The sequence below is a fragment of the Pungitius pungitius genome, chromosome 3, assembly GCF_949316345.1.
Source record: "Pungitius pungitius chromosome 3, fPunPun2.1, whole genome shotgun sequence".
Taxonomy (NCBI): Eukaryota; Metazoa; Chordata; class Actinopteri; order Perciformes; family Gasterosteidae; genus Pungitius; species Pungitius pungitius.
In genome coordinates, this window is record NC_084902.1 from 7,717,033 (window position 1) to 7,735,685 (window position 18,653).

General features: G+C 43.6%; 1 protein-coding gene across 1 annotated transcript; it reads right to left on the reverse strand.

Annotated features, from left to right (window-relative positions):
* Positions 1-1,831: 1,831 nt before the first annotated feature.
* aipl1 (aryl hydrocarbon receptor interacting protein-like 1) lies at positions 1,832-6,036 on the reverse strand. The gene is made up of 6 exons (XM_037465335.2): positions 5,880-6,036; positions 4,867-5,046; positions 3,573-3,761; positions 3,292-3,468; positions 3,057-3,198; positions 1,832-2,762 (listed from the first exon to the last, which is right to left on the reverse strand). Exons 1-6 carry the CDS (start codon positions 5,973-5,975, stop codon positions 2,563-2,565), a joined length of 984 nt encoding a protein of 327 aa, XP_037321232.2. The 5' UTR covers positions 5,976-6,036; the 3' UTR covers positions 1,832-2,562.
* Between the last annotated feature and the right edge of the window lie 12,617 nt (positions 6,037-18,653).

Consider the following 18,653-nt stretch of genomic DNA (forward strand, 5'->3'; position numbering starts at 1 on the left):
CCAAGACGCCCCGCCTCGGGAGCACCCGGTGCGCACATCTGAGGCAGGTACTCACACAGGTGATACAACTTTTGAGAGTAAAGGAGGTGAACCTGTTGAAGTCTTCTTCGTGCTCAGCATCGTGTTCAGACCGGTGAGTTCAGTGAGACATGTTTACATGTGAAGGTATGTGTTTGTGGCTGTTGGTGTGTTTATACATGTGTTTTTTATGCTGTAGATTCTTTGCGAAGTTGGAGGTACATTTTGGCTTAGGTTGCGTTGTATAAGCCGTAGATTTTTATTCACTGTCAGTCACTTCTGAACCTCGTCATCACATATAGCTTTATGATAAAAATGTGTGTTGAATAGGACATATCAGAATTCCACTGTCATTTTTCGTAGAACAAACTTTTCATGGCAAATGATGTTTTATTGGATATTCTGATGCTATACAATACAAGCCATAGCTGTATAGCCTTTATAGCCCGTGTGGCTTCTGCTCTTTAGGTGCTGATTCAAAGTAAAGCTCCATCTGCCATCGTGTCAAACAATGAATGGGGCACAGGTCTCCAAACAATAGCATTAGTCAAATGATTGCAATATATACGATTAAAAGAAAGACAACCATTACATATAGTAATAAGATTGCCACATACATATTTTAAAATAAAAATAACAAAGTGTGAAGACCAGAACAAAAACGTTTTCTTCATCCCCATTTCTTTTATAAAATGTATCTTACTTTGATCATGCACTCACTGTACTTCCTGTGGGAAACTTTTTTTTTTCTGCCGTCTGGATGCCGATTATGCTGGAGCAGGGCAGCCTCCCCCCCTCCCCCTCCTCCTCCTCCTCCCTCTCTTCCCCCCTTTTAAACATCAGCACCAAAGGTTTATGGAGGAGAGAAAGCAGCAGATTGTGCTGCTATGCAGAACCGACTGTAGCTCAGTGTTTCAGTCCTGGGGGGGTTTCCAATGGCACATCCACCTGCCTTAAATCAATTCTTCAATTCTGAATCCTTTTTTCCCCTTCAATTTAGCACTGATGGTTCTCCGGTGTGAAGATAAAGTTAATACCTTTGCATTAGTTCTCTAACGAGTGCTGTGTCAAACCACAGTTGTGGTAGACTCAGCAGGGGGGCTGCATTAGTAACGACAGGGCTGGATGTTTAATCCGGTCTTCGTCGATCTGCTCCTATTGATTCTCCTCTTCGTCAGACTGGTGCATTAGCGTCAGCCCCGTTGGTCTGAGTGACTGCTGCACTGTGACCTGTGCTGGTGGGGAATGTGGGGGTTTGATGGAGTGACAGTCCCACAGCGACCAGTTGGGGTTCCCTGCTTGGAACTGCGCTCTCGGTGTGACGCCACACCGATCGACCTTTCATCTCAGTTCACACACGCGGGTGCATTCAGATGTGTGTTTTTCGCTGCGCATCCCAGATGTGTTGGTAGTACTTTTCCCGTGTCCTTCTGCTGTCTCTCTTTTAAAGAGGTCCAAACGGAAAAGATGGGGAGGAGACAAGCAGTAGATTTTAAGCCAGCTCATTTATTTTTACGAGCCCCCTGTCTCCTCATGAAAAATGAAAACGCTGGGCTCAGGATAACGTCGTCAACATGGTTCAGGGATAAACAGGGATAATCGTGGTCAGAGCCCCACCCTGTGGAAGGCCGCTGTGCTTACAACACAGACCGAGAATTAGCTTTAGCTTCATTTTAGAAATAATAAAGCCACCTAAATGCTTCATTGTTGCTTCTAGGAAAGTGGGACTGTTGGCTTGAAAAAACGACTTTGCATTACATCTGGTACGAAGACACACAGGCCGTGTAATTTATCTAGTGTCAATCAATCAGGGAACAATGGATGGTTCTTTTTAATACGTGATTTGAAAAAGCATATATTGCAAAACAATATTACATACAGAAAATGAATTGTTCAATGTCTAATATGCTTTTGTGCTTTCTTGGGAGGGTTATACTGGTGTCTGGGTGGTAATAATGTGACACAAAATTCATTCATCAGCACATCTGAATCTTGTTATCATGTTATAATGATGTTATAGCTATGTCATCAGTTTCCTCTTGTTCAAAGTATTTATGTTAAGTAAGCGAAGGTTGTGTCCAGCTCCATATATTTCAAACATACATGTGAGTTGTAGGCAATTCATCTTCCCACCTACCTTCCTGCAGGAAAGCACATGGGCGTCCAAATAAACGACACCGCACACGCATTACATGTATGTTTCCACATTCGTGTGCGTTACATCGACAGTTCCCCTTGGGCTGGTATTTCTTTTCTTTGCATATTTCTTTTCTCAATACTGTGAAGTTTTCCCTTGATTTGTATTTTTGCACATTTCTTTGGTACGAAAGGTGCAAAAAGCCATGTTCACTTTACCGTCAGAGAGTGTGAAGTCCATTGGTTGTCTCACTCATGTTTGGAGGAAATGGGGGGGGAAAAAGCAAAAAGGGAGGGGCTTATGTCTTCTTGACTAAATATACCTGGCTGGAGATTTGAGATGCCGCATCTAAACTCTTCGTCAGCTCATCGCCTCTCAGATTCTCAAACCTCTGCTTCAGTCTCGTATCAAAACATGCCTCTATACTTGTTCCTGTCCTCCTGGTTCTTCTCCTCCATGCGCATGCTCAGCACAGCCAGCTCCCTCTTGACGGCCTTCTTCATGCCGGGGTCCAGGTCCAGGACCCTGCTGAAGTCCTGCCGAGCCTCCGCCTCGTTCCACACTTCTGCGTGGGCCTTCCCTCGCAGGTAGAAGGCCTTGAAATCCCCTGGAGGCCGAACACAAGCTCATGTTACCGAGGCAGAAGTGAATGCTGGGAGTTCGTATCTGATGTGGTGTATTTTACAACTTCTGGGCCCCAACTTTTATTGACTTTAAGAAGTTACACTATCGGTACATTTTAAATCTAAGTGATCATCCGTTGTTTTACATTGACAGAAGAGGGTCATTGTGAGGGGCTTCAGGCAGTAGAGCCCAACCGTCAATCAAAAAGTAGTCACGCCCCAAATCCTCCACGGCTTTACAGTCTATTTTTCTCAATGTGACGATAATTGGGGCAAACCTGGGTGCTGGTTGATGATGTCGCTGGTGTGCTCGATGGCCTCGTAGTACTCCTCCATGCGGAGGAGACACTGGCAGTAGTTGAGCGTTAAGGCGTTGGCCATCTTCTCCAGCTTCATCCACGGGACCTCCCATGCTTTCTCCTGAAGGGCACGGGTGTGGGGGGGGAATGTAGTTTAAACCTATACACACCGCTTCTCTCTGTCTGCAGTTTCGAAGCCAATCGTTTGATTTACCTTGGCCTGAACGTTCTTGATGCAGATGATTGCCTCCTTGTACTTTTGTGTGGCCTCCTGGTACTGCCCCTGTTTGTAGAGCTTGTTGCCCTGGCCGTGCAGCACAGGGACCACCTTCAGCCGCTCGTCATCGCTCATAGCCCACGTCTCCCTGTCGTACTCACTAGGCTGCTGCACCTGCCAAACACACGCACACACGCACGCACACATACACATTGTCGTGTCCTTTTTGTGAAGCTTCCCTTTGACACACATGCACACAAATCCCTGTTCTTTCTCACCCTCATCAGCTCCAGGACAAAGTAGAGGGGTTTGGGTTCCTTCATCAGCTCGTCCAGGTCGTCGTAGCCGAGGCTGTTGTAGGCGAACATGTTGGCCATTCCACACGTGTGGATGTGCCAGTCCACTGGGTCTTTGCCCTCTGCAATGCGCCTCATGCTCTTGGCCACAAGTGGGTAGATTCCAGTGTGCTGGAGAGGAAATATATATATATTTTATATATATAATGGAATTATACTAAAGTAGACTTTTTGTAGATTGTGTCTTATACACTTCCTCGGTCAACAGTAACTTAGTGTGATTTTCTCCTACTGCACCTACCCCATGCAGGTACTCTGATACACATTTTGCATTGAGCTGATTAGATTTGGATTGTAATTAGAATGAGTTGTGTCACATTATTTCCAGTCCATTTCCTCAGTCTATTGTGGCAAGTTTGCCTCCACTGTTTGGGAGTGACATTGCATAACATCCCCATTGATGTGTGTGTGTGTGTGTGTGTGTGTGTGTGTGTGTGTGATGCAGCCATGTTGTTCAGAGAGGAGTGAATACATGCTCTAAGCCCCATCAAATCTAATCAGAGTGGAGGCGAGTCACTAGTGCTGATTCAGCCGGAATCAGAGCCCGTTAATGAAAAGCGAGGCAGCTGCAGATTAACGACGCTACGGCACACACCAGCACGCCCGCAGAAATAACAAATGATGGATTCAATGAGGTACACCTTCAGCGACAGATTCAGAGAAAGTATATACGCTATGAAGTGTATATACATGGAGGGGTTTATATATTCATATACGATATATCTGCATAGCCTATGAGACGACCTTTCATTAGAGGAAGAGGTCACAACAGGCCGTACAGATAAGTAACACTAAACTGCAAGTCATTCAAATGTTCCTGAGGCAGTTCTCTTAATAAATAAATGTGAATCGCATTTATTTTTATTCTTATTAGTACTAGTAGCGGTAGTAGTAGTACTTTGTGTGTGTTTCTGCGTCAGGAAGCCTCTTGAACCCCCTTTTAAAGCAGCACCTCACTCACTTTACATTTACTCTCTCTATAAATCTTTGTTCATTTTCTATTTGATGGAAAAAAGGTTAAATCAAAGGGTGTTTTAGCCAATAACTTCTGTAGTGTGAAATAGATTCTTTTTATAAAGTCTACATTGGACCTCCTCATAACCGACAGCGACGCACTGCGCTTCACAAAAGCGCACCAAAGGAAAACGAGGCAACACGCAAACCAAATTGAAACGGGACACAGCTGGCGTCCCACTCAGAGTCTTTCAGCACTCACAATGGTGTCGCACCAGAACTCCGCCACCTCCCCGACCCTCATGGAAGACAACAGCGTCTCCCAGATGTCCAGTTTGAACATGTTGCCGACCACTATCTCCATGGGCGTCCCCACCACTTTGCTGTCATCTATCACCGTGCGCTCATCGTCACACAGCTGGGTGCGGAAGTGGAACGTCACCTGCAGGGTAACAGAGGACCACCAGGAGAAGCACAGAGAGAGAGAGAGAAAACGGCTAAAGGCTCCTCTGATTTTTAAAAAGAGAGCCGAAACGATGATCGGAAACACCACACAGTGTTTGGATTGCTTGTGATCACTAATACCATAAATGTAGCAGGGGTGGAAATAGGGGACACACACAACTGAGTAATATATGGTGTCATATATCATATAGAAAAGACCTGCAAACGTACATAAGAGTTTTCTTTACATTATAGACAATTTTTTTCAAGGTTTGAAGTGTCATTAATTTTGACGGTGTCCTCGTTAAAAGGCACAGGGAGGCTCACCTCGTAACAGCTCATATCTTTTTGAAATAGCTTAAAATTGGCACAAATCAGGTAAATGAAATCCATATAAATCCATATATCTCAAGTAATAAAGCCAGGCATCATCCAACCTTCACATATCATACTCTCAGCTGGCCAATCACTTTGCTCTACATTAGTGCTCCTTTAGAATCCAGTTCTCAACCAACACAGAACAATGTATTGGAAGATAATAATAATATTTCTTTATTGATGCTTTTGCAGCAAGATGACCTGCATAATTGGTACGTTTGTTGACTTCTATCAGTACCTGTTATCACATTTGTAACTACTTTGTGAAACACATTTTCAACCGTTCAGTCATTTGTCCAAAAGATTAAACAAATTGCTATTTTTCTGAGATGTGGTTCATTTAGATTAATTTACTGCACATGAAACCGCCTGCATAGTGAAATAGCTGAGTCCTCACCACTTGTTCTATAACTGAGAGCTAAGCTGATTTTCCTATAATATGTAAATAAATACCTTTGCCCCAGTGATGAGTTTTGGGATGTCTCCAGTGCCTCCATGCAGGATGGTTTTTTTGATTCCCTCCAAGCCCAGTAACATTGTATCCTGCATATTTATTACTAATATGGATCACCTTTTACCACTGTGCATGCACATATATCTGTGTGTGTTACACTGGTAGACGCGTATGGATTACTTGGAGGGGTTGTTCCTGGTAGATTAGTTTAGGTAGGGATAATGAGATTGAAGACTTGTCCTCATGTTTCATAATCTCTCTGCTGGTTTGGGTAATTCTCATCATCAGCAGTTTCTCTAAACATCTGTCCCGTCCCAGAAACAGAGAGTCAGAGAAGTGTATAGCGTTTTTCCTTTTTCTCAGGTGTGCACCTAAATGTATGTGCTTGTGTGTGTGTGTAGCAATCCTATAGAATGTACCTTGAGACTAGAATAAATGTTTGAGTGAATGAAAAGGAACCTAAATTTGTCTTTGAGAGAAGGACATGGTTTCCATTCCAAAGGAAATTTCCTGGATTTATGTGGATGTGGTGATCCGAACAATGCAGAGGATACCGAGAAATGGTGGAGCAGACAATTACTGTATGGACTCCTTGACCTTGTCTGCAAAACATCTGTCTCACATCTGGGAAGTGTGTGCGTGTATGTGTGCGAGTAATCCAAGGCTCCCGTTGTGTTTGCTCACAAAGTCTGCAAGCAGTTTGAGGGGGCAATTATTCTAAAACATTACGCAGTGTTAATACTTTATTCCATACTAATTGCGTAAGCAGAAAACCCCATAACTGCGCCTTGGCAGCGCACACAATTGTATAACGTGAGCTCTCGGTTTCCTCTGTGGTGAAACATTCAAAAGTATGTTACGCATCAGGCGAGGTTGCAGTCTTATCTGCATTTAAATAAGGCCTCTTTATCCTTGGAAAAGGGCTGAAACATGCACTAAAGATTGCCTTTCTGTCCGCTCTTGTAACAAACAGGATTGGGCAACAGTCTGGTATGCGCTGAGCCGCTCTCCCAGCACCAGTAGGAGATTATGCGCCCTCTTGTGGTGGAGGTCGGTGTTGCAGCAGGAGTTCCCCTCCTTCTAGAAGATTTTGGGCCTAACTTGGAAGTGCGAAGCCTCCTTTGAGGTATTTATATCAAATCTTGAGCCTTAACATACAACATTTCAAATGATGTAATAATCTATAGGGGTCACAAGAAATTGTGATCCCTTAGAGGTGTCCGTGGATGTTGGCTTCATGAGCAACACCTTTAGAATAATAATTATCCTATACACTCAATAAACATGAAGAAATGGACAAAAAGTCCCCCATTCACTGTGGAAACACTGGACCTATGGTGGGGTGCTTAGATAACAGGTTTGTGTTGCCATAGCTACAGCCTTTTACATAATTATATCTGAGTTTAGAAGCAAAAAAAAAGTGCGACAATCGTTTTTGGACCCTAGTCTGTAATATGAAACTGAAAGAAAATCTTATGAGAGGTTTATACTGATAAAGGATTTGGCTTAGTGATCTTGTGTGTGTGTGTGTGTGTGTCTCCTCCTCGCGTATCGTCAGTTTGCATAGGAGCGAGTGAAGGCAGAGCAGCAATCCTTAAAACCTGTCTGAGAGGCAATGCCACCACGACGGTGTGTTCTAACTCAGGTTTTATGTCAGAGTGACTCACGATGCCTGCGTCACGCCGCCTACATCTCACCATGCTGCTCTGGCTTTGCGGGTCTAGCTGCTTGTGTGTATACGTGCATGTACATTGCAGCGTTGGGAATTCAAAGTGCCGGTTTGCTGCTGATCCACATACGCACGCGCCTTCGAGAGCAGGTTCAGCTACAAGCGGCCCTTGCAGCAAGAGGCACAGCCCGGTCTCCATCACGTTAAGCTCTGATGCGTTAGTTTCACTTTAAGCAAGTCATACTCTATTTCTGGAAAGTACAGTGGTGGATTTCCTGGGGAGGAGCCATTCCCTGTGTAGAAGCCATTCATTCATATACATACCCCACAAGGGAGGGGAGGCTCCTTCCATGACGCACAACATGCACGCACATACCATAATGTTTATGAATGTGAAAAGCGTTAGTGGGAACGAGGCAGAGAGAATCCATCTTTCTCTCCCTGTGAGAGTGACATGTGGAGCTGACCGAGCAGATCTAAAAGGAAGAGGAACGTGCAATAAGAGCAGCTTGGGGGTCACGGTGCAAGGTTGGGAGACGACTTTGCTGAACTGTTTTAGCAGATGTCTTCACTGTGCATTTTGCTGATTTAATTTTTGTAGATGCAATACTGATAAAATAATCAGCAGCTTCTAGAGCTGCTACAACATGAAACCGCCTGATACGTGCTAAATTGTATCAGGCTACTATAATCGGACTACAGTGACAGAGATCCTCTGTTGCCTAATGAGTGGTTTAACTTTTAATAACTTAATTTAAATGTTAAATATTTTTTGACACGTTTTTTGTCAATGGCCAAATGTTTGGCAAAAAACTGAAATAAAATTATAATTACAATCCAATGAAGTAAGACAAGGTGCTGTTAAAGTGTTATTAACACTAGTAATTAATCAGCTGACCAACATTATGATGTAGTGTATTCACCCAGTTTTTAATGTGTGTTTGTTCCTCGCAATGTCAATCAGCCTCTTTAGAAAGACGCTCCCCCCTCCCACACACACACACACACACACACATAATATTATTTACACTGGTATGATTAATCGGTGCACACCTACATTGTGAACTGAAAATGCCTGTTTTTAATCACACTGTGTGCCACGCCCTGTCACCGAAGACACACGAGACGCACAGGAACCTGCACGCCGTGCTGCCTCGCGGCTCTACCCTCGGCGGGAGATGTGGATCACTCCCTCGCAAACATACAGTCACACACAACAACCAAGGCATATGACAGAATTCCTAACATCATCTGTGGGAAAATTGCTTCAGATCTACAGATGCGTTCTAAAAATTATTGACGCTGGCTCACTTAAAAATCTTTTGTGTTTCTTTTATTTATTCATTTTGATCTTTACGATCATTCACTTGTTTGGGGTAGCCTTGAACAGTCATTTTACTCTAGCAAGTCTTTGGATGCATTTTACAGGGTCTGACTGTATAATAGACAATTGTTTTTTTTCCTCGGGTTACAAATCAATATAGACCCTTCCTGAATCATCACAGTACACATAGAGTGGACAAAATGACCATCCAATTCGTTAATTCAGGTCAATGAAGCACAAATGTATAATTAATAAATGCTGGAATATTCTTCTCACCTTTCTCATAAAAATTGTGTGGTACACAGTTGTATAATATCAAAAGATCCAGAACATGATAGTTATTATGCAGTTTGGCATCTTTTTTTAAAAATCAGGTTTTTTGATGTAACATTGTTTCTCCCGTCACATCGTGGCCTTTCATCGATGAGAACAAACATTTTCCCTTTTCGTAGGTTTCCATATTTCCTCCAAATATTTAAAATGGATAAGCAGTTATATCAAGGGACACTATTCATTCAGGCTCCCAATTTCAAATGCGAATCCCCTTTTTTCCCCCTTGTGTTCGGACCTTATTTATCAAAAAGACATAAATGGAGGAAAGCTGTGCAAACAACTTTTCATTCATATGTTACACATGTCTGTGGAATTTGAACCATCATGCGCCAAAACAATGTATCTGCAGAGCTCTGGTTGTATGTTCCGATCCTTCAATGCATCCATTGTATTCATCACCGGAGAATGTGGTTGTTCAACAAATTGTTTCAAACCCTTTGTAATGTTTAGTAGCACACAGTTTAATTTCCTTGAGGCTTTTCAGAGGTCCGAGATGTGAAATATTGCATAACAAAAAGGCAGTCTCCCAAACTTGTCTTCCAAAGTTCTGCAGTGAGTCAACAAGAAAATGATCATTTGTTCTATGTATAGATTAATTCATCTCGGAACCAAACCTAACAAAAAAAATAAAAAACTATTAGTGTTTCCACATTTAGCTCGACACAATCCAGGCCACGTGAAACCTACCTAATTATCTCTTCCTTTTGTAAATCCAGCCTATTCAACACGGACCCGATTTGTGCAGCGCGGACTGCGGTCGACAAGCCTAAGCGGGGAAGGTCAGAGGTCAGTGCCGTCGTTCTCTAAACCAAAGAGGCTGGAGACTTTTTACCCTGCAGTGCCTCTCATGGCCAGCAGGAAGACTGCTGGACCGCTCACAATGTGAGCGCCGCAAACTTTCTTGACTCGCAGCATTCTCAGGAACAGCTTGTGCATGATTCCTGTGAACTCATGAGAGTGAGTTAATGACGGGCGAGAAGTTTCTGGAATGTCATAGCTCAGCTTCCCGAGGTGTGAATCAGTTGCTGCTCTTAAATTACACACAGGTTTTGCTTGACGCAGGCGCCGCAGATGGATAAGGAACACACATAGTGTACTAACTAATGATTTCCTTTCGCGTTCTATAGCCTGTAATCCTTTTAGATCGTGCACAAGGATCTGCATTGTTTAGCCCGGCTATCCGTGGCCCCGTCCTGGTCCCGGCTCTCCCTCAGAGCCGCTGGACTTTGGTCTCCGTGGTTCTTCCCAGCTACAGCTCCCCTTCACTGGGCCCCTGTCGTCCTGCTCGCCGCCAGGCCCCGACCTTCAGCTGCATACCAGAACACATAGCAGCCGGGACAAAGGGCAAATGCACACGACGCACCAACACTCTCCGTACTTGCTGGCTCCCTGCGTCTTATACATACTAATGCAAGGGTGATAACTGTCCCCCAGAGGAAATAGATAAAATAGAGGGAATATGCATTACACACACACACACACACACACACACAGACCATGGGGGCTGCCGCATTCACAGGAGTTGGTGCAACCAGGGTTTACCATTTATTCATAGGAAAATATTTCTTGATTGAACTGGACTCATATAGATACACCGTATGATTGTGACCTGATTATAAGTAAAAACAAGGAGGGAAATTACAAAAAATGTTTGACTGTCTTCAGTAATGGACGGTCAAGTACTCGCTCAGTAGAAGTAAATATCTTCTATAAGAAGTAAGTGCACGTGTGCAAGTGCAGCACTGCTAAAAGCAATCCCTATCAACCAAAAAACCTAATGCAATCCTATTTAAGCATTGCTCAGCCTCCTCTTGATTTAACATTCAAGGTTTTAGGTTACATTTTAGGCATGTGTATAAACCTGGTGCATGTGAGGTGTCACTGATATCAGTGACGTTCCTTGTATTTGAAGTGTAGTTTTGATGAGACACTGACAAAGACATGGCAAATCCAGCTAAGGGAGCCAATTTACCTACCAGACGCAACAGCCCTGTACACAGATGAGCCTAATTCTAACATTTAGAGTTCATGACACTATAAGGGGATATAAGGAGATCTACTAAGACATCCAGATCCCCCTGTTTGCCACCTGAATGACAAACGATAGAATCAACCGGTCAAAAGGTCAAGCGTCAGGCCTTCACTGCTCTGTATGAAGTGAATTTGAGTACAATTCATGGGAAATCCAGAATTCTAACCTCAACGACCCTTAGTTGATGCACCCTTTTGACCTACGTGACCTTTATACAAAGAGACATTTCTTTGTACCACCTCTCCTACGGTCTTGTGTATTCTACTTTAAACATTTAGAATATTAATAATCCTGCCTGTGTGGAGTGATCAGGCCATGCAACAGTGAGGTATTGAGCTTATCTGACCCGGCCTGCAGTGTTGATAAGAAAGGGGGGAAATCGGATACTGAATATGATTGAAGTGCAGCCAACAGAGAGTGACAGGATCGACCTGAGTATTTCCCCCAACAAGCCGGTCTAATCCCGTGACCTGGTCCAATTGACAGATTAAACGTGTGGTGTTCAGCGTCCATCCTGTCTGACCTCAATACACTTCACCTGGCCCAGTACCTGTTTGGTAACAGATGGATGAAGCTACGGATACATACATAGAGAGTGATGTTATACGTATAAAAAGCTCAGCTGAGGGGTCGGGTTTGGCCTCTATGATCAAATATCAAATGACATATTTTTGAATCCACTGCTGGCAGACACAGAAACCAGTATCATGTTCTCTCTGAACTGTGCAACCACTAGATTCACATCTGCACCCTTTAGTCCGATTTAGCTCCATACAGCTTCAAGAGAAGGCTGCATTTGCTGTGGTGCTCCCGAGCTCAACCAAGTTATGTGAATAATGCACCAATCTCAGCCTGTTACACCGAGCGTGACTGAACACAAACCCAGTGAACTTGGAAGTCTCCGCCGGGAAACGTTACCCAGTCAAAAGCCGTACATCAGATGCGACGTCGCCTTCTAACCGGAGCAGGAAGTGAATCCGTCGGGCGTTTGACTGGAGACAGTCAGCGAGCCCTCGGGGGAGTTGGCTTTAATGTGGACCAGCAACTATTGACAATTTCCTCAAGTGTGCGTGAGATGCACACAGAGAGGGACACTCCCAGATACACAAACACAAACACACATGCTCATACACACATACACACACACACACACCCATTCCAGTGCATACAGCTAGACTCAAAAGTCGCACTGCTCCCACATGGGTGCTGCATAGACCACACCGGCATCACTTCCCAAAGCACCACGGCCTCTTTTTGAAAGTCAATTCACGAGAGCTGATGTGTAACAAATCACGATTTGACGCATATAACACACGTGAAATTGCTGTACGACGTTATTGACAGTTTCTCTAGTAGGGACAGCTGAGGTTGGTTGGGTGGGAGGCTTCTGCATTACAGTACTAAATCTCAGCCTGTAGCTATTTGGCTATAAGCATTATCAGCTTACGATACCTGTGCTTCTATCCGACATGTATGAATGTCCGGATGAGCACCTACGGGATCCAGCGTGATGCTTGACTTATTGCCAAACCCAAAGACCTGGTGAGAATTGCACGGCCACATGTATTAGATGACAATCCATCCTGTCAAAGTGAAGGCATTTTACGTCCATCCTTCCTTCATCCCCTCCCTTCATCTTTTTATTTCTTTCCGTTTTCTCATAAGAAAATAAATTGCTGGTTACAGTCGCTGAACCCTGCTGCTTAAAACACCTCAACGCTGCCTCAGGCTATTGGCATGCATCCAAAGCGTGACACCACAGGGTGGGTTCAGCTTCACCTTCTTCACGTGAGTAAAACTAGAGGAAGCTCGGAGGCGGTCTACACGCAGTTAGCAGAACAAAAACATAGAAGACTGTAATATCTATCTCTATTGGGTTGGTTGGTACCGCTCTCATGTAGCATCAAGCTTCCCATTTAACCCTCTGGATATAAACTGTTTCACCATTTTGTGTTTTCAACTAGCGGGGCTCACATTTATGTTGGATTCATGTTCACCAACTGGTGATACATCTTTTGATAACTGATTCCTTGAAAATATATAATCTTGCATTCAAAATGCACCATTTCAACCGGAACGACACGCATCTCGATATCAGCTGTGATCTGTTACACAATGACCTAAAACGCATTTCATTTGGCTTCACCGTTGTCTTCTGAGTGCCTTTCATCTGTCTATTTATTCAGCATGAACCACGATTCCGTTGCCTCGGCTCCCTCAAGGTGGACCAGGTATCCTCATTTTAGCGAGAATCTGTTCCTCAGAGTTTTGCTCAAATCCCCCCCCCCCTTCCCAAGAAAGCCAAAAAAAGCACAACCACTGTACTTTTGGTGAGAGGAAAAGTACAGCAGAACAATGTGTGTCGGTTTGCTTCCCAGCTAATGTGCACGTATGTAACATGCTGAACTGTGTCCAAACAAGAGCATATGCTGTCCCCCCCCCTCAAAGTGCTAATAAGTAACAGTAGCTTGGAAATCCCAGACAGGCCTGCCTCTCTCTTTCTTACAAGGGATTAAGTTGTCAGGTTACATTGAACTCTGAGCGCCCTCCACTCAGACAAAACCGTCTTAAGGTGACGGCCGTTGGGTTATTTATAACTCCGTTGGGTAAGCCCGCGCTCCCCGCGGCCCTGCTCCGGGCGTATAGACATGTATGGGCCTCCGTGTTCTGCTTTATTACGTGGACTCGAGGTGAACCCATCGCAGGGGTCGTGTTTTCCCCAGCGCTGCACTGTGAGCATTGTGAGATACCGTACTGCATGTTACTGTATGTTAGCGCCCGTCAAGACGGGTTTAGCGAGTTGGTCTGGCCACCGCTGAATCACATGACATTCCCCCCTCGCTGAAGACCACTAGACTGCATGGGAATTATGAGGGAATGCAGCACATTGCAGACAAAACCAGTGCTCCACTGCTTCTTTTTTTTTTTATACACTATCTACACTAGCGTCCCACTCCCTCACTTTCACACTTTATCTCGCTTTCGAATCCAAGCCCACCTATCTGAAAACTGCTGTCTATTTTAGGAGCCTGCAATGTGTAGAACACATCGCGGGTATCTGGGCCCTTTCTATGAGGCGGGACGTGTTCTGGGTCAAGCGAGTAGTTACTGGTGGGTGGGTGCTACGATGCATCATTTCTCAATCCCTGCCGGTACTCTGTTTTTAACTCTGTTATACACTTTTTGGTGCAATATTAGAATTACATTTTCATCTTTGATATATAATTAGACAACTCCTATATTAGAAATGGAGGGGTACAAGGTTTTTGTTGCAAAATCCAACCTCTGCTAAATGTATCCTTCTTTTCCCCTCTGGTTGGATTTTACCATTTTTACCTCTATTTAGTTTATATGAAGGCTCAGCGTTTTTGGGCTGAGATGTTTGCCGGTAATGTGGTCCAGGTTCAGATATGATTCATGAGCATACCCATTGCACAGTTAAATATGACAAGAATCACACAGTTTTTGACTCTTTCATTACGTTCAACGGCCAGAACACAACATTTCAGCCGCTGACATTCAATTCTCATGAGAGTTGCAGATTATTTTCCACATTTCACTATTTCTTTCTATATCCATTATAAAGTGGTTTCTGACTTTAGACAGACATCATTATTTTGAATTGTTCACATTTTCTGAACAATTAGTGAACTGTTCCATGAAACCGTATTTAAGTTATTACCATTGTGGCTTTGTGAATTTCTTTGGAGGCCAGGGTCCCTTCTCTACAGTTGGATCGTGACAGAGCTTCAATTGACAAAGTTATAAATAAATGTTAAAAAACACCATATTTGTCAAATTTTTAAAGACCACAGCTGTCGTCTAGAGAGTGACGTTTGGTAAATTTAGCTTTGTGGGTTGTGTTATGGCCCCTAAAATGAATGAATGAAGTTTTCCAACCGCTCCGAGCACCATAGTTTACTCTAAATCAGCCGAAAACAAATCAAAGTTTTTTCCTAACTTCAGCAAACTATCTGCTGCTGAAATTCCCCTTGGAAAAAGCTCAGAATTGAAGTATTCATTATATTAAAACTCTGTGATAGGTCATGGATTTTATTGGAGAAATAGGTTCTGGTTACGTGATGATGTGACCTGGACTCTCATCCAAATGAACTCTGCAGACGGTTCTTCTACTTGTACCTGGACCTAATTTAAGTGCAAATAACCAGCTTGACACAAATGGACAAAGTAACTTCCCCTTATTTTAAATTGGCTGCCGTAGATCAATAGAATCAATTCTTTTTATATCTTAAAACATACTACATTTGGTCAAGATTGTGTACAGTTAGGACTTCATAGATAATGTAGCTGACAGAGAGGTGGCGCTGGACAGTATTTTCACATTATGGAATTCACCCTTCACTATACGGTTTGACACACCCATTGTCCTTTATAATATGGTTACATTTTATTGATACAAAATATATAGCGATTGGATTATTCGACCCAAGGGTGCTGCTGTCCAGGAAGACATCAACCAAGCTGACAAGAAAATATATTTTTGTCAATTTTGTCAATAAACCAGAAATATAAAACAAATACAAAAAACACCAATTGAGTTATTTAATAAGACAGCATTTCTAAAACGTGTTGAGTAGAATGTAAGGTTGAACATGGATTAAACAATCTTAAACTACGGTGGCCGAGAAGGTTCAGACAAATACAAAAGCAACAACACAACCGCAAATGCCACAACACAACACGAACGCCGCAACACGAAAATACAAAAGCCACATCACAACCGCAAATGCAACAACGCAACACGAACGGCGCAAGACAACACGAAAGCGAAAACGGAAGTAGCTGCCCACCGGAGCGAGCGTATTTTGGAGGAACGCCCACGGGAGCGAGCGTATTTTGGAGGAACGGAGCTGGAGGATGCCAGATCGTTTAAGAAGTAAGTGAAACATAATTCCTTACTTTAACTGTAGCCGCAAGGAATCATGTTTCACTTACTTCTTAAACGATCTGGCATCCTCCAGCTCCGTTGTTACGTGCCGACTGGTTTTTGAACCTACTGGTTTGGCTACGCGTTTAGATGTTCTTAAGAGAGTAATCCTACTTGGGCAATGTGCTAGAAAACCTGACAGAACTATGTATTTCACGCTACGCCACCAAAAACCAGTTGTCTTGGCTCACCCTGAACCAAAAGATGTTCTTGCCACTGACGATTTGCAATTTCATGATAAGTAGTGAAATCAGTAGCGGCATTTGACAGCTCGGTTGGCCGAAGGCGTAGCGCCGCCGTCTTATAAAGTTTTGCTATTTTGCTCGACTGCGGGTTCGAATCCAGGTTGTGGCGATCTTTTAATAAACGTATGTTCTTTTATTTATTTCTTTATACGTGGCAGTGATGTAGTGCTCACTTATACAATCATAATCGCTGCATTGGATATGGGATGCATTTTGAACATTTTCAGCAATATGTTTGCGAATGTGTGACGGATCAGGTGACCGAGGCAGACAACATCTGCCTCTGTCGGAGCAAAACAAACACGCACGCGTAGCCAAACCAGTAGGTTCAAAAACCAGTCGGCACGTAACACCGGAGCTGGAGGATGCCAGATCGTTTAAGAAGTAAGTGAAACATGATTCCTTGCGGCTACAGTTAAAGTAAGGAATCATGTTTCACTTACTTCTTAAACGATCTGGCATCCTCCAGCTCCGTTCCTCCAAAATACGCTCGCTCCCGTGGGCGTTCCTCCAAAATACGCTCGCTCCCGTGGGCAGCTACTTCCGTTTTCGCTTTCGTGTTGTGTTGCGCCGTTCGTGTTGCGTTGTTGCATTTGCGGTTGTGATGTGGCTTTTGTATTTTCGTGTTGCGGCGTTCGTGTTGTGTTGTGGCATTTGCGGTTGTGATGTGGCTTTTGTATTTGTCTGAACCTTCTCGGCCACCGTATTAAACACATCCATCAACAGATTAATGAATTATCCTGCTATCCTTACTCTTGTCATTAGTAGTTCCGGCCTGCTTAAGACCACAAGATGCACTTTTCCCTCGGGGGGCTAAAGGTCATGAAGGATTGTGTGAGCGCGCAGTGAAGAGCGCTGCTGTTGCGTCATCCCCAGTACTGAGTCAGGTGCAGTCCCAAAGATGTCGCTGCCAGCTGCCATCCAGGCAGGGATAATCTGCTAAGAAGCTTTCGCATCATTTCACCCACAGGGGAGAATTTAGTGGAGGTTGTAAACCTCTTCAGGTCTGGACTGGGAGCTTCTTCCTGCTTCGGCTTACAAGGTAAACTTGGACTGTGCAACAGAGTACAAACACCCACTGCTAATGTGCAATTTATTCATTGACACACACACAGTTTTCTTGTGACCGTATTTAGGATCTAGGATATGTGTAGCTTGTGCATTAGCGCTTTGTTCTACTGACGTCCATTAACCATTAAATTGAAAGCAGCACTATGAGACAGGGAAGGGAAAAGGAACTTCGATAGGATCTCGTATGAGGATATGGCAACAGCAGACAGGAGGGCGCAGTTAGATTTGTCTTCTTGAAAAGACCGCAGGAAGTCTCTGCGACCGTACTGGCGGGGAGTCGGAGGAACTTGAGCAGATGAAGTTAATCTACTAACAGCCAGGAGTCAAAGTCAACGGCCTGACGACTACGCATGCTGAGCAAAGATGTGACTGGTGTTACATATTCCAAAGGGCACCGGCAACCCGATCCCTGGAGGGAAAACTGCCTCGCTCAGTCTTATGCATTCATGCAACGCTCTGACTTTTGACTTCTAAAGGCCCTGATGACATTTAAAGTATTTAGAAATAAAGACCAAACTCACTTCTGTAAGTCTGAAGTTCCAACTTTAATTTGGCTTTGGAATTGCTTTATTGATAAAGTCAAATTCATGTCGTAAAGATCTGAACATCTAAAATCAAAACAATCTATTGAAAGAATTAAGATTGATTGTCTTTTAACAGGCTACTTATATATTTGATTTACTTAATTTTGTCTTTACTGATAAAATAAATAAAGTACTTATTTTTTCAGGCTTTCTTATCACTCCTTAAGCTTAAGCACAATCTCAACAACTAAGACAGATCATAGTGGGCTGAGCTGTTGCTGCTGTAACTAACCTTCAGCTGGGCACAACATTAAAATCCATTCACATTTTCCATAAACAAGTCCTTAAAACAGTGGATAAAAAAAGACAAAAGTCACGGTCACTGCATTGTTCTCACCAAACACCACATCCTGAGTCGGGGGAACCACATTAAATTCACTAATGTGTGTTTTTAAATTTAACATGGTATGGCTCTGCCTTTGCTTTGGGATTTTTTTTAAACAAAGTAGTGAAAGCAGCAGGCTCGCTAAGTCTGTGTTATTTCACATTGGTTAAGCTTGTTTAGCAAATCAACTTCCTCTGTGACGGCAGCTCACTCGTGGAAGCACCCGTACGCGCACAAAACAC

Excerpts from the sequence above, each read along its gene's own strand:
- aipl1 (XM_037465335.2), bottom strand. The coding sequence starts at position 5,975 with ATGCAGGATACAATGTTACTGGGCTTGGAGGGAATCAAAAAAACCATC. Across the intron at positions 3,762-4,866 it reads AGTTCTGGTGCGACACCATT|CACACTGGAATCTACCCACT; the intron begins GTGAGTGCTGAA and ends TTTCCTCTCCAG. Across the intron at positions 3,199-3,291 it reads TCAAGAACGTTCAGGCCAAG|GAGAAAGCATGGGAGGTCCC; the intron begins GTAAATCAAACG and ends CGTGCCCTTCAG.